The sequence below is a fragment of the Podarcis cretensis genome (genome assembly GCF_951804945.1).
Source record: "Podarcis cretensis genome assembly, chromosome: 2".
Classification (NCBI taxonomy): domain Eukaryota; kingdom Metazoa; phylum Chordata; class Lepidosauria; order Squamata; family Lacertidae; genus Podarcis; species Podarcis cretensis.
This window is the reverse complement of record NC_137171.1, coordinates 111,980,937-111,993,109: the sequence shown is the minus strand read 5'-3', so window position 1 is coordinate 111,993,109 and position 12,173 is coordinate 111,980,937. Positions and strand designations below refer to the sequence as shown.

Sequence of the window (12,173 nt, the reverse complement as noted above, 5' to 3'; positions counted from 1 at the left end):
CCTTCCAATTGTCCCAAAGGAAAGCATGACATGACTTGGGTGAACTTTTGCAAACATGTTTTCTCCTGCCGCGCACCTGTGCATTTGCCTCAGAGAGAGCATGCAAAGAGGTGATTACACATCCCCTGCAATTATCAAAATCATTGTGATTGATTTGTGTCCCTGTGACCAGAATTCCACAGCATTTTTCCAGAGGTCACTTTTGAGCATTATCAGTAAATAAAAATATTTCAAACCCAAAATTATCAATCATTTCTTCCACCAAATCTGGATAGATATATATATATGGCTAATAAGGATGAGGACTTGGATAATCAGAGGTGGTCTGTGGGTCTGATGTTTGACTGCGTCCACATTAGCCTAGATAACAGACTTTGAAAGTCAATTGAAGGGGGGTGTCTACTGTATGCTTGGGCCTAAAATGCTGCTGCCGCTGTTGTTGTTTCATTTGCACTTTGGGTTAGTGATGAGTGTAGATGCAGATATCTCAAGCCTACGAATGTCTCCAAATAATTATTACAGACCAGGCGATTACTTCATTACTGGAGTTATACCGTTGAGGACAGCTATCTATCCAACACATGCTTTCACATCTGACCCTGTCTATGACTTCCTCCCGTAAGTGTTGCGAGCTTTTGCTTTTTCTCAGCTAGTTCTGGTCTCCCCTGCAGACTCCCAGGTCCTCAATTTCAGAATATTTTTTGCAAGGTGCCTTGGGTAGCAACCAACTCACTCATAGCTATGAATGGCAGCTGCCCCAATGGTCCCAGTTTTCTGGGCACAGATGCAGTTTTCCAACGCCCACTCTTCTGAAATCGCTTTCCCTTCTTTGCTGTTTGCTGAGATTTAGAAGAAGCTGCTTCAAAGTACTAGTCCATGTTTCTTGAGGTGCCCTTTTCCTTCAGGAACTCTTGAACAGGGATATGCTCAGTAGAACAGTGTCTGCCTTGCATGCAGAATGCCCCAGCTTCAGTCCCCAGCATCTCCAGGAGCTAGCCCTCTTGAAATCTAGGAGAGCAACTACGTCAGTGTTGATTACACTGAACTGGATGGAGTAATGCTCTGATTCAGTATATATCAGCTTCCTAACATCTGACGCTTTGTGAAGTCTACATTGGTGAACCCTAAATTTAGCTGGCACTCTAAATCAGTTTATGCTGCAACCCATTGTCCCACTGTTGTGGTATATAATGACTGAGAAAAAAGTGACTTTTTAAAAAGTCACTTTTCTGAGTATTATTATTATTATTATTTCTATACCACCCTATACCCAAAGGTCTCAGGGCGGTTCACATAAAATATCAAATACATAAAATCAAAACAAAACCAACAACCCAATAACACCCCCCCCCCAAAAAAAAGAGCCAACATTTGTCAAAAGGGTATAGGATGAAGATCAAGTCAGGCAGGCCTGGTTGAAAATGAACATTTTTGCCTGGCACCTAAAGGTATATAGTGAAAAAACAGAAGAAATAAGTAAATGTGAGGTAAAGTGTACTTAACAGATAATGTACAATGAGAATGTTTGCAAGTCTTTTTTAGAACCTCAACTACTTTTTCTTCTTCTTTACTTTATTTTATTCTTTCTTCTTTTTCTTTTTTCATAAATTGTAGTGTCATGTGTATTGTGAGGTATACAAAGTATCTTTGCTTCAGTTGGCACCATTTTCTCTTTTTGTTACAAACAAAAACAGAGTGTTGTATAAATGTTGTATAAATGTATATTTTTTAAAAAAATAAAGATTCAATTGGGGGAAGAGAAATAAATAAATAAACCCTAACCTAGCCAGGGCAGGTTTTTTCTCTTTCTTGCTATGAGACATCTACAAGACAAAGCTCAGGTCTGCTTCGTACATTTTTAAACTAGTGGGATAGACTTGTTTACAGGTCTTCCTTCCAAGTAGGTCACTCATAGTCACTGGCATTTTGGGGGGCTGGGGGGAGAGCAGGACTGGAACATACCATTTTACCAGTTGATATGACATTTGCTTTTCATTCCAGGATAGTGGAGATAAACTATCAGCAAGTCCTGGCCATCCTGTTCGCCATTAAAGAGATCAATGAAGATCCTGAGCTCTTATCCAATATCACCCTTGGCTACAGCATCTATGAAAACTGCTTCAGCGTCAGGAGAGCCTATGAAGCCACCATAGACCTGTTCTCTACCAGACATTGGATGGTCCCTAATTTCAAGTGTGGGAGGCAAGGAAAACTCCTGGCTGTTATTCAAGGAGGGGACTTTGAAACCTTTTTCCAGATGGCAACCATGCTAGGTGTTTACAAGGTCCCTCAGGTATGGAGACAGGTTGCCAACCATGCCACACATGTATAGAGATACAAAGGGAGTCTTTTTCTCAGGGCCAGCTCCTTGGTTGAGAAATTCATTGGTATAGTATCCCCCTCCACAATAAGCTGTGGTACTGATGGGTTTAGCTGGTGGTGAGCAGCAATGGTGGTGCTACTGAGAACACCAGAATGGGTTGGTTGGAGCCAGCATTTAGATTTCCTGCAATCCCCTAGTTCAGTAGCACACTGCATTGTGTCTTGGGTATTTGGGGAAATTTAGGTGGAGACTGCTACTGGAATTTCCTACGATAATCCATATTGATGATGCATCAGGCCACTTCAGAGCACTATAGGAAATGTGAATAGTGTGAGGTTGAGAAAAGATGGGACAGGATGCAATGCTACTCAAAATTCCTCCATCCTTGGCTGCTAATGGAAATAGGAAGCAAGTTATGTTGTGCATGGGGCCTGCAAAACAATGTTGCCATAGTGCTGGTTTGTGCAAACCACACATAAGATTGTGGAAGTCAAATGTACAATGATTCAAAAGCAGATCAATCAGGTTGCCGCCACCCCAGGCTCACTTACCTGGGAGTAAGTCCAATCAAAGTCCACAGAACTTAGAGTGAGTAGATGTTTGGAACATTGCATTCTTCAGTGGAAACCATTTTTCGGCTAACAAATGTCCACATTATATTGAATGTTAAGCATTTATTGCTTTCCTTCTAGCTCACTTACGGTTTTGTCAACCATATTCTGAGTGATAACACCCAGTTCTCCTCTTCCTACTGGATGAGCCCCAAGGAAACTTCACAATACATGGGGATAGTTCAGTTGCTCCTGCGTTTCAGGTGGATATGGGTTGGTCTATTTGCTCCAGATAATGATGGTGGAGATCACTTTGTGAGAACCATGAAGGTAGCATTCATTGAGAATGGCATCTGTGTAGCCTTCACATACAAGATTCCAATAGTATATTCTATTAACATTCGTATTCCAAGAAGAGCGTTCAACGATTTCCGAGCAGACATTATGCAGAGGAAAGCCAATGTGATCATTTATTATGGTGATTCTGACTCAATGTTTCTGTTGCCTCATGTCCTAAGCAGAACTGAAAGAAAATTCAGTGCTCCTATAGGGAAAGTTTGGATCTCCACCGCTCTGTGGGGCTTCACCTTAAGCACAACTTTTCAATACTGGGATGTCAAATTCTTCCATGGAGCTTTGTCTTTTGTCATCCAAACAAACCAGTGGACAAAATCCCAGGGCCTTTTCTTGACTCAAGATGGCCATTTCCTGGATCGTATTTGGTCCGAGACGTTTGACTGCTCTGATTCCAACCAGAGATGGTCACGGAAAACCTGGAAAAGATGCCTGGGGAGAGGAAAGCTGGAAAGCATTCCAACATCTTGGCTTGGGAATGGTATGTCTGCTGAGAGCTACAATGTGTACAATGCTGTGTACACTGTGGCACATGCTTTCCATGCTCTGATCACATCTGTGTCTAGCCGCATGATCACCACAGAAGAAGACAGACTGGATCTTCTGAACATAGAGGCATGGCAGGTGAGAAAGAGTGAGAGCCATTGAAAAGTCAGCTGAAATGGATAGCCCGTGTTTGTTGTTGTCATGCACCATTTTCTTCTGCTTGGGTTCTGGGAACCCTTTAAGCAGCGTGATGTTGCTCGCTGTCCCACTAATGAGGGGCTGCATTGGACTGGAAGGGCACATGTTTTGCATGCAGAAGGCGACAAGCTGAAGCTTTGGCATCACCTCTTAAAAAGGATCCAGACAAGGATGTGATGGGAAAGAGAGTTTGACGACCCACTGACACTTAGATCCAGCAATATTGGACTAGAGATTGTAGGTGTGTTCAGTATGTGTGTTGTATATATACATCCATATGTGTGAATGTGCATGTTGAGTATCTGACTGTGTGTGGTGAGAGAATGTGTGGCGGGACTCTACCTTCCCACTCACTCACTTCTATTATGGACCTGCCTACCATTGGCATGTAGCTCCCGGGAAGTCGGTCACATCCTGCCCACTCTTGAGCTACCTGAGCAAACACTCTGATCTATGGCACAAGACTCTTTGATCTATTAGGTTGTAACCCAATAGGCAGGTGTCAGGCTTCAGGGAATCAGCTTCCTCCCCCCTTTGGCAGTAGATAAGAACAAAGGGAAAGGAGTCTTCTTACCAGTTCAAAACTTTAATGATCACAGCGAGAGAACAAACAATCCATTTCCTAGGAATGACGGTCTCCCAATTAAGGGTTCCACCCACTTCCTCCCTAGTCACGCACATCACTACTGCATCTTCTTGTTATTTTAAACAGATTTTATTAATTTTATACATTAATAGAGTTTTGAATTACACATGCCTCAGAAAATCCCCTCATCCAATGTTTCCTACATAGAATGGACTTCCAAATAGTTAATTGCACTGGGATGCTTCATGGCAAGTGATTCATAAATGAAAAGAAAGAAATAAAACAGTTTAATTACCCATCTTGAAATTATTGCTCCTCTAGCTTCACCCTTTTCTGAGAAGCATCCGCTTCAACAGTACGACCATGGACGAAGTATATTTTGATGAAGATAGGGAGCTGGTAGCTGACTATGGTATTGTGAATTTGGTCACGTTTCCTAACGAAACCGCCATAAGAGTGAAAGTGGGGAAGCTGGAGACCCAAGCCTCCTCAGGCCCAAAGCTGACTATTCATGAGGAGACCATCGTGTGGCCCATCTGGTTTAATAAGGTGGGGAATGTATTCGCATTTCGCAAGCTGGTGTAACATAGTAGCTAAGTGTGGACCCTGTGAACCGAAGCCTCTCCAGATAACAATTATCCCTTTCTCCCTTATTGATCCATGAGATCCTTGCAATCTGTGAGAAAGATTCTCCTGTGAGTTCCAAAGATGTCAGAAACCTGCTCTGGAGCAGGACTTTGAATGTGGCTGTCCTTGTTGGATGGCGTTCCTGTCAAGCTCTGCGTTTTCTGGAAGCAACTGAAGACATTTTGGTTCTGACAGGCTTTCCCAGATGACAAATTGGTCTTTGCCATGAGTCTGTATTGTTTTAGCTTTGTTTTAACTGCACATCGCCTTGAGATGATTCTCTAGAGTCTAGAAGGTGATTAATAAATTAATCAGAAAAATTAACAATAATAAGAAAGTTAACAACGAACTCTGTCAGTGGTCTCATTCAAATCACTGTCTCTCAGCCTCTCATTTTGCAATATAGGGGTGAAAATACTGTGCCATAAGTTCTGCATATAAGATTAGAAGAACCACTTTACAGCATCTTGAACATTAGCAAATAAATTGCCAGCTAAGATTTTGTAGACTAGAGTCCACCTAAACTTGTAACACTCTGGGGGAAGTGCTCTGACAGTGCCAGCTCTACTATTGGGCAAAATCAGACAGTCGCCCCATTCACTGGGTGCTAACATGTACAGGGTGGTGTCGAGGCAATGGAGGAAAGAGCTATGTGTTCTACAGTGCTCTAGGCTACTCTTCTGCCCTCAGGTGTGGGGGAAGATGCTGTCCCACAACAAACAATGAAGCAAAATTCAGCTGCCAGTCCAGCATGTGTCATGGAGTGGAGCAAGTTTGTTCCATTAATGGATGCTGGCCATGATAATGAAGTTGTGCCTTCTCGCCAGAGCAGTACCTATTTATCTACTTGCACTTTAATATGCTTTCGAACTGCTAGGTTGGCAGGAGCTGGGACCAAGCAACAGGAGCTCACACCATCACGGGGATTTGAACTGCCAACCTTCTGATCAGCAAGTCCTAGGCTCTGTGGTTTAACCCACAGTGCCACCCGCGTCCCACAGCAGACTTTACTATATACAAAATACAGACACGGATCGTAAACTCTCTTAACAAACTCCAAATGACTCTCAGAACACCATACTGACCAACCAACTATCCACCAAGGAAGGTCATGAGTCATCATGCCTAAGTGGTGACCTCAACCAATAGCAGAGTTGTATCCAAGGTCCCATATCTCTAGGCAGAATAACTCCCTCTGCTCAGTCTCCTTGGCCTTTGACCAACTCTTAATTGCCTCTGTGGGAAGCTGCACATAGGCAAAATCCCAACAGAAGGATGCTGCACCAGATGGGCCATTGACCTGATCCTGCATGCTGTTCTTGTATTCTTATGTCCAGTTCTTCATGACATCAAAATGGCTTGGGCAGGCCTTGTTCTTCGATCACAGGAGAGAGTAAGATTCAACTCACACAAGACACAGGCCCACCAGAATAGGACGATTTATTCTCTACAGACAAAGCAGAACCTCCTCAAACACTCTTTGTTTTCTTGATTCCCTTCAGACCAAGCCTTGTTCTACTTGTACAGAAAGTTGCCAGCCTGGGTCCCACAAGGTGGTGCCAGAAACAAAGCCCATTTGCTGCTATAAATGTGTCCCATGCATGGAAGGAGCCATTTCTACTCACACAGGTAAACGGCTTTGAGGGAGCAGCAGCTTCATTGTGAACGTAGTAATGCTAGGCCTGAAAAGAAATGTTTGCCAAGGAGAAAGTACAGCAGTCATCTTTGCAAAATCCAGATCCAGAATTTCAAAATGCAGATTTCCACAGAACAGTTACCTTGTAAGTTTCATTTCTGGTGAAACAGTTTCAGGGCAATCATCTGTCGGATGCACTGCTTAGGAGTAGAGACCCAAATGGGCTCAAGTTCAACCTTACTCCTCTACTACTGTAGGTGCTTGCAGGGAACCTAGCTAAACCACCACTTTTAGTCATCCGACTTCCCGAGACCATCTTGGCTGTGAGGCCTGGATGACCTTCTCCCTGCCTTGCAGGCCTTTTCCCACCTGGCCTGGCCGGGCTTGGACTGACTCCAGCTACAAAAGCTGAGGCTGCTGAACAGGCTCTAGGGTTGAGGTATCGCTTGTTGCCATCATTGATATCAATTTCTTGTGTCTTTCTTTTTAGATCCTACTATGATTTAATGTGGAAATTGTTCAGATTGCTTGGGTACATTTTGATGCATTTTCTTTATTGTTAACGACTATCTTTCTTACTGTTTGAAATTATGTAATGTGCTACATGTTGCCTTGATCACGGATTTAACTGTGGAAAGGCAGCATACACATAAAATGATGTGTGTATGTATGAATTGACCATGATGCATGGTACTCGTGTTTTACGCTCACAGTTTTCCATCAGTTTGGAAAGATGCCTCAGTCATTTCTCATAACCGCATCTCTTGCCCCAACCCCAGCATGCTTTTCTCATGAGTTGTGGTGCAGCACTGCTACCCACAATATTGCAATGGTATAAGGGCCTGGCTTCTAGTACTATTTAACTTTGACTTCCACAACAAAGTGCATCACAGGCCCGGGCTGTCAAAACATATGGTTCAAGTAGTCCTTATTTCAGCTCTGACATCATCATCATCATCATCATCATCATCATTTACTATTTATACCCCATCCATCTAGCTGGGTTTTCCCAGCCACTCTGAAGCATAAGTCTTGACCGTATCCAGCTCAACACCAGTCCATTATCTGATAAGTAACTATTTTCCCTGCACTTCAACTATGATCCTATGATTCCTGATTCCCTAGATATGTATCCATGAGAAAGGTTCATTAGGAACTTAGAGAGAGAGAATGTTGAATAAAACTATTACAAAAAGAAAATGCTACATTTTTGCAAGGGAATGTTTTAACAAGGAAAATATTTGATGTTTGTGGTATTGAAAAATGTTTTCTTTCTTTCAGATGCAGATCACTGCCTTGCGTGTCTAGAAGATCAGTACTCAAACAATGAGAGGGAAGAGTGCTTCCCTAAGACTATAGTCTTCCTCTCTTATGAAGAACCTCTGGGGATTACCTTGGCTTTCTTTGCCCTACTCATGTGTTTAGCCACAGGTTTCATTTTGGGCATCTTCATTAAGTACCAAAGCACTGCACTAGTTAAAGCCAACAACCGAAACCTCACTTACATCCTCCTTGCTTCTCTCCTGCTTTCCTTTCTTTCTTGCGTTCTGTTCATCGGCCAGCCTCAAAAGGTCACCTGCCTTCTCCGCCAAACCATCTTCAGCATCATCTTCTCGGTCGCCGTCTCTTCTGTGCTGGCAAAAACTATAACTGTGGTTTTGGCATTCATGGCCACAAAACCAGGGAACAGCATCAGGAAGTGGGTGGGAAAGAGTTTGGCAAATGGTATTGTCCTTTTGGGTACTTCCATTCAGTTGGGCATCTGCATTGCCTGGATCGGAATGTATCCCCCCTTCCCAGAACTGGACATGGATTCCCAAGTCACACAGACAATTCTGCAGTGCAATGAAGGGTCCGTCACTATGTTTTATTCTGCCCTTGGCTACATGGGCCTTCTGGCTGCCATCTCTTTTACTGTGGCTTTTCTCGCCAGGAAGCTCCCTGGGGGGTTCAATGAAGCCAAGTTTATCACCTTCAGCATGCTGGTGTTTTGCAGCGTTTGGGTCTCCTTTGTGCCAACTTACCTTAGCACCAAGGGGAAGTACATGGTGGCTGTGCAGATCTTCTCCATCTTGGCTTCCAGTGGTGGTTTACTGGGCTGCATCTTCCTTCCCAAATGCTACATCCTTGTACTGAGGCCTGATCTGAATACAAAAGAGCACCTGATGTTGAAAAGCAAAGATTAAGGTTGAGGTAAACAAGGAGGGGGGAGCGAAACCCTCTCACATGGGAAGCCAACCCCCACCCAACCCAGCATACGAAATGCTACATTACCAAAGCAGACAGCAGATGGCTTGCTGATTTCTGCTAAGCTGATTTATTATTTTAGTGAGGTATAGGTGGGTGGTTGGGATCCTAACCACCTTATATAAACTGAAGTAGATAAGGAACAATCTTACCTGAAAGCGCTACAATTTATAGTTCAAATACTTTTCTTCTTCCACATCATATTGAATTACAGATTTCAGGTTTACAGGCACCGACTGAGGTAAATTAGTTAAATTTATTTTACTTAAAGATGCACACTGTGTTAAGATCCACAGTGCCATCTGCAGGAAATACATTAAACTGCTTTTTCATCAATAAAATACAGTCATACCTCAGGTTACAGATGCTTCAGGTTGTGTTTTTTTCTGGTTGCGGACTGCTGAAACCCGGAAGTACCAGAACGGGTTACTTCCGGTTTTCGGTGGTCGTGCATGCGCAGAAGTGCTAAATCGCAACCCACGTTTGCAGAGACACGCCGGTGCGGGTTGCAGATGCTTCGTGTTGCAAATGTGCATCTCGCATGGATCATGTTCGCAACCCGAGCATCCACTGTATTCAGAATCCAACTGCAAAAAAGACACACAATGCTCTCAAGCAGTGCCTAAAGTATAACATAAAAGGAAGTGGGGTGATTTCAAAGAGTAAGTGGGGGGAAGAAATGCGATACACTTTGTTGTTTAGTCGTTTAGTCGTGCCCGACTCTTCGTGACCCCATGGACCAGAGCACGCCAGGCACTCCTGTCTTCCACTGCCTCCCACAGTTTTATCAAACTCATGCTGGTAGCTTCGAGAACACTGTCCAACCATCTCATCCTCTGTCATCCGCTTCTCCTTGTGCCCTCCATCTTTCCCAACATCAGTATCTTTTCAAGGGAGTCTTCTCTTCTCATGAGGTGGCCAAAGTATTGGAGCCTCAGCTTCACGATCTGTCCTTCCAGTGAGCACTCAGATCTGATTTCCTTAAGAATGGATAGGTTTGATCTTCTTGCAGTCCATGGGACTCTCAAGAGTCTCCTCCAGCACCATAATTCAAAAGCATCAATTCTTCGGTGATCAGCCTTCTTTATGGTCCAGCTCTCACTTCCATACATCAGTACTGCAATTTGCTATATGTGAGGCTGCCTTTGAAGATGTTTCAGAAATGGATGCTGGTGCAAAATTCAATTGCCAGATGTCAGGAGTCCAGGTCCCGGCTTGATAACAAAGTAAGCGTAGGTAATTAAAAAGGAGGATTTATTGCAAAAACAAACAGATAGCTCTGGACGGCTCTAACAAAGCTGCCGACATTATCACTCAACATGACCCTTCTGAAGACTCCTTCCAGTTCCTACAGAAGATATTGAACCTTCACCCCTTATGTCTCTTGTTTTGCTTCCTGTCCAACAGCCCTCCCATTCACCAACTCTTCGGACTTATTGGATCAGCTCCAATCTCTTCCTGTTCTGCAAGACTGTCTCTGTGTCTGTATGTACCTGTTTGAGCTTCCTGAAAGCTTTGGCTGTGTTACAGCCCACTCTCAGTTGTTCCCTTGGCAACCAGCCATCCAAAGTCAGAGGGAGTCGATGCTGGCAGCTCTGGCCTATGCTCAGCTTGTGTCAAATCTAAACCTCTCTGTTCTTGCCCATATTCTGCAGCTGGCTGTAAAGTTCCACTTGGAGCTGGCTCATTCCTGACACCAAGTTGTTGACTTGGGTAGGGCAGTCTGAACACTGCACTAGCTATCAATTAGTTTCCAGGTTCAATTCAAATGCCAGTTTTGACCTATTAAAGCCTTATGTAGCTCAGGACCCCACTACCTCAAGTACCACCTTTGCTTGCATGAACCAATCCAGACCCTGCAAACACAATCAGGGCCCAGCATGTGCCCCTCCATAGGATGTTTGGAGGGTGGCAACCCCAAAACCAGTGGTGGCCCCCTGCTTGTGAAATGCTCTCCTTGTGGATGGTCTGGCACTGTCCTAGACATCATACAGTGACGTTTCTCTTTACTCAGATTTTTGGCCCTTAATTTGAAGGGTTGCATTGTGGCCTCTTTGAGTAAGGCAAGCTCTGTAAGTCCTGCCATTGTCTCTACAGTTGTGTTTTTAGCTTTTTATTTTGCTTTTGATGGGTCACTCTGTGAGAAAAGCTACTAACAACAACAACAACAACAATTTATTAAATTTATTGGTCACCTTTTTGCCACAGGAACTCGAAGCAACATACAATATTGTGAGCAAAAATAAAATACAATCTCCCTTGATTTCAAATGGGCTCACAGTCCCTTAAGAGGCTCTCTAGTCAGAGAAGAAGGAAAAGAAAACCGGAGTTTTGCAACCAAGCATATATGAAAGCCTTGATCATTTGTTGATCTGCTGCAAAAGAGATTTCTCACCTCAAAACAAAAGAACCCCAATCACATGTGTGTCAAAGATTTTGAACGCTTGGTCGGTGTCCAAAGGGCCACCCATATAATTGTCACAGAAATGTCACTGAAATGGGTTGTACAGGTAAATCATGACATGCACAGAAAAATATGATTCAGGAATATTTACAAGGCTGTCGGTTGCAAAGGTTGGCAATGTAAGCTGAATTGTCTTTTCTGAGTCGCCCAAACACTCTTTTGACATGTTGGGCAATCCCAGTACCCAAATCTATCTACCAAGACTCAAGTCATTCATACAAATATACCGTATTTTTTGCTCTATAAGACTCACTTTTTCCCTCCTAAAAAGTAAGGGGAAATGTGTGTGCATCTTATGGAGCGAATGCAGGCTGCGCAGCTATCCCAGAAGCCAGAACAGCAAGAGGGATTGCTGCTTTCACTGCGCAGCGATCCCTCTTGCTGTTCTGGCTTCTGAGATTCAGAATATTTTTTTTCTTGTTTTCCTCCTTCAAAAACTAAGTGCGTCTTGTGGTCTGGTGCGTCTTATAGAGCGAAAAATATGGTATGTTCCTTTTGACAAATCTATTTGGGTAGTTATTGGTGCTTAACAGCTAAGCCACAGCCTTCAGTCTTCAGGAGATGTTTCCCACGATATGCCTGGAAAAGGTTTCAGAGGTCAACTAGAGACTAATATGGCCTTGGTCTTGCTCAGTGTTTCTGTTTTATTAACATTGTATTGTAATAAAGTCACATTTTAATGAGAAACATACGTTTTCCAT

At 43.4% G+C, this 12,173-nt stretch overlaps 1 protein-coding gene across 1 annotated transcript; it reads left to right on the top strand.

Moving 5' to 3' along the window:
• Nucleotides 1-385: 385 nt before the first annotated feature.
• Nucleotides 386-8,638, top strand: LOC307208921 (extracellular calcium-sensing receptor-like). The gene is made up of 5 exons (XM_079963962.1): nucleotides 386-618; nucleotides 2,002-2,293; nucleotides 4,820-5,047; nucleotides 6,628-6,754; nucleotides 8,516-8,638. Exons 1-5 carry the CDS (start codon nucleotides 407-409, stop codon nucleotides 8,608-8,610), a joined length of 954 nt encoding a protein of 317 aa, XP_079820088.1. The 5' UTR covers nucleotides 386-406; the 3' UTR covers nucleotides 8,611-8,638.
• The last annotated feature ends 3,535 nt before the right edge of the window (nucleotides 8,639-12,173 follow it).